This window comes from Fonticula alba, assembly GCF_000388065.1.
Source record: "Fonticula alba strain ATCC 38817 unplaced genomic scaffold supercont2.2, whole genome shotgun sequence".
In the NCBI taxonomy this organism is placed as follows: domain Eukaryota; order Rotosphaerida; family Fonticulaceae; genus Fonticula; species Fonticula alba.
The window spans coordinates 1,995,140-1,996,046 of record NW_009242972.1 but is presented as its reverse complement, the minus strand read 5'-3'; the positions used below and the strand labels follow the sequence as shown (position 1 = coordinate 1,996,046).

Genomic DNA, 907 nt, shown 5'->3' with positions numbered 1-907 from the left:
CGTGCGCCTTTTTCGGCCGGCCCCGCGGTCGCCGGCCCCCCGCCCCTCCCGCCCCCAGAGAAGCACCCATCCCCCCCCGCCCTCGCTCCGCCTCTCCTCCCTCTTGCCCCCCCCCCCCCCCCCCCCCCCCCCCCCCCCCCCCCAGCGAGAAAGCATGTGAACCAACATACCGGCACAGGGGAAGATGCTCCAGCGCCTGCCCCCAATGGCGCATGTGGAAGTGGTAGTAGCCGGTGATCCAGTGGAACTGGGCCGCCACCTGGGCCTTGGTCAGGGGGGTGATGGACACGCCGGACCCGGCGTCCTCGGCCACGGTCGACACGTTGGCCAGCGCGCCGAGCAGCATCTGCGCGTGCTTGGACGCCTGGGAAGCGGGAGGCCGGGGCAGGGCAGGGGGACCCACATGGACCGGCCGAAGGGGCGCGCCGGGGGGGGAGGGAGGGGGGAGGGGGGGGGGACATCCACCAGGGGGGCACAAGGGGTCAGCCACAGGCCCCCGACATCGGGCGAGCGAGCGAGCGAGGGGGAACGAGCGACGCGCGCGTGCGCCGCGCGTCACACGCAGGGCCGGACCTTGAGCAGATGCGCGCGCATGTGGCGGGTGAAGCGCAAGTCGCCGGCCGACCCGCCGAGGTCGAAGAAGTTCATGGCCGAGGCCCAGCAGCGCTCGGTCTGGAAGAAGAACAGCAGCAGGGTCCGCTCGACCCGGGCGATCGGCGTCAGCGCGGCCAGGGCCTGCGGGGCGCGCTTGCGCGCGCGGCTCTTCTTCCCGGGCTTGGTGGCCGGCGGGACATTGACCCCGGGCTTCTCGGAGAAGGGGATCCCCAGCGCCTGGCGCAGGCTGCGCGAGCGCGAGGTGCAGTACTTGCTGTGGAGGGGTGGGCCGGGCCGGGCCGGGGGGAGGGGG

General features: G+C 74.3%; 1 protein-coding gene across 1 annotated transcript in view; it reads right to left on the bottom strand.

The window, feature by feature from the left end:
- The window catches only part of H696_01444 (hypothetical protein), a gene marked incomplete at both ends in the record, with an annotated part of 9,039 nt that overhangs the window by 4,862 nt on the left and 3,270 nt on the right, over nt 1–907 (bottom strand). The window contains 2 exons of the mRNA XM_009495341.1: nt 171–364; nt 574–868. Coding sequence (XP_009493616.1) covers nt 171–364; nt 574–868 — 489 coding nt within the window. The remainder of the gene's footprint in view (nt 1–170; nt 365–573; nt 869–907) is intronic.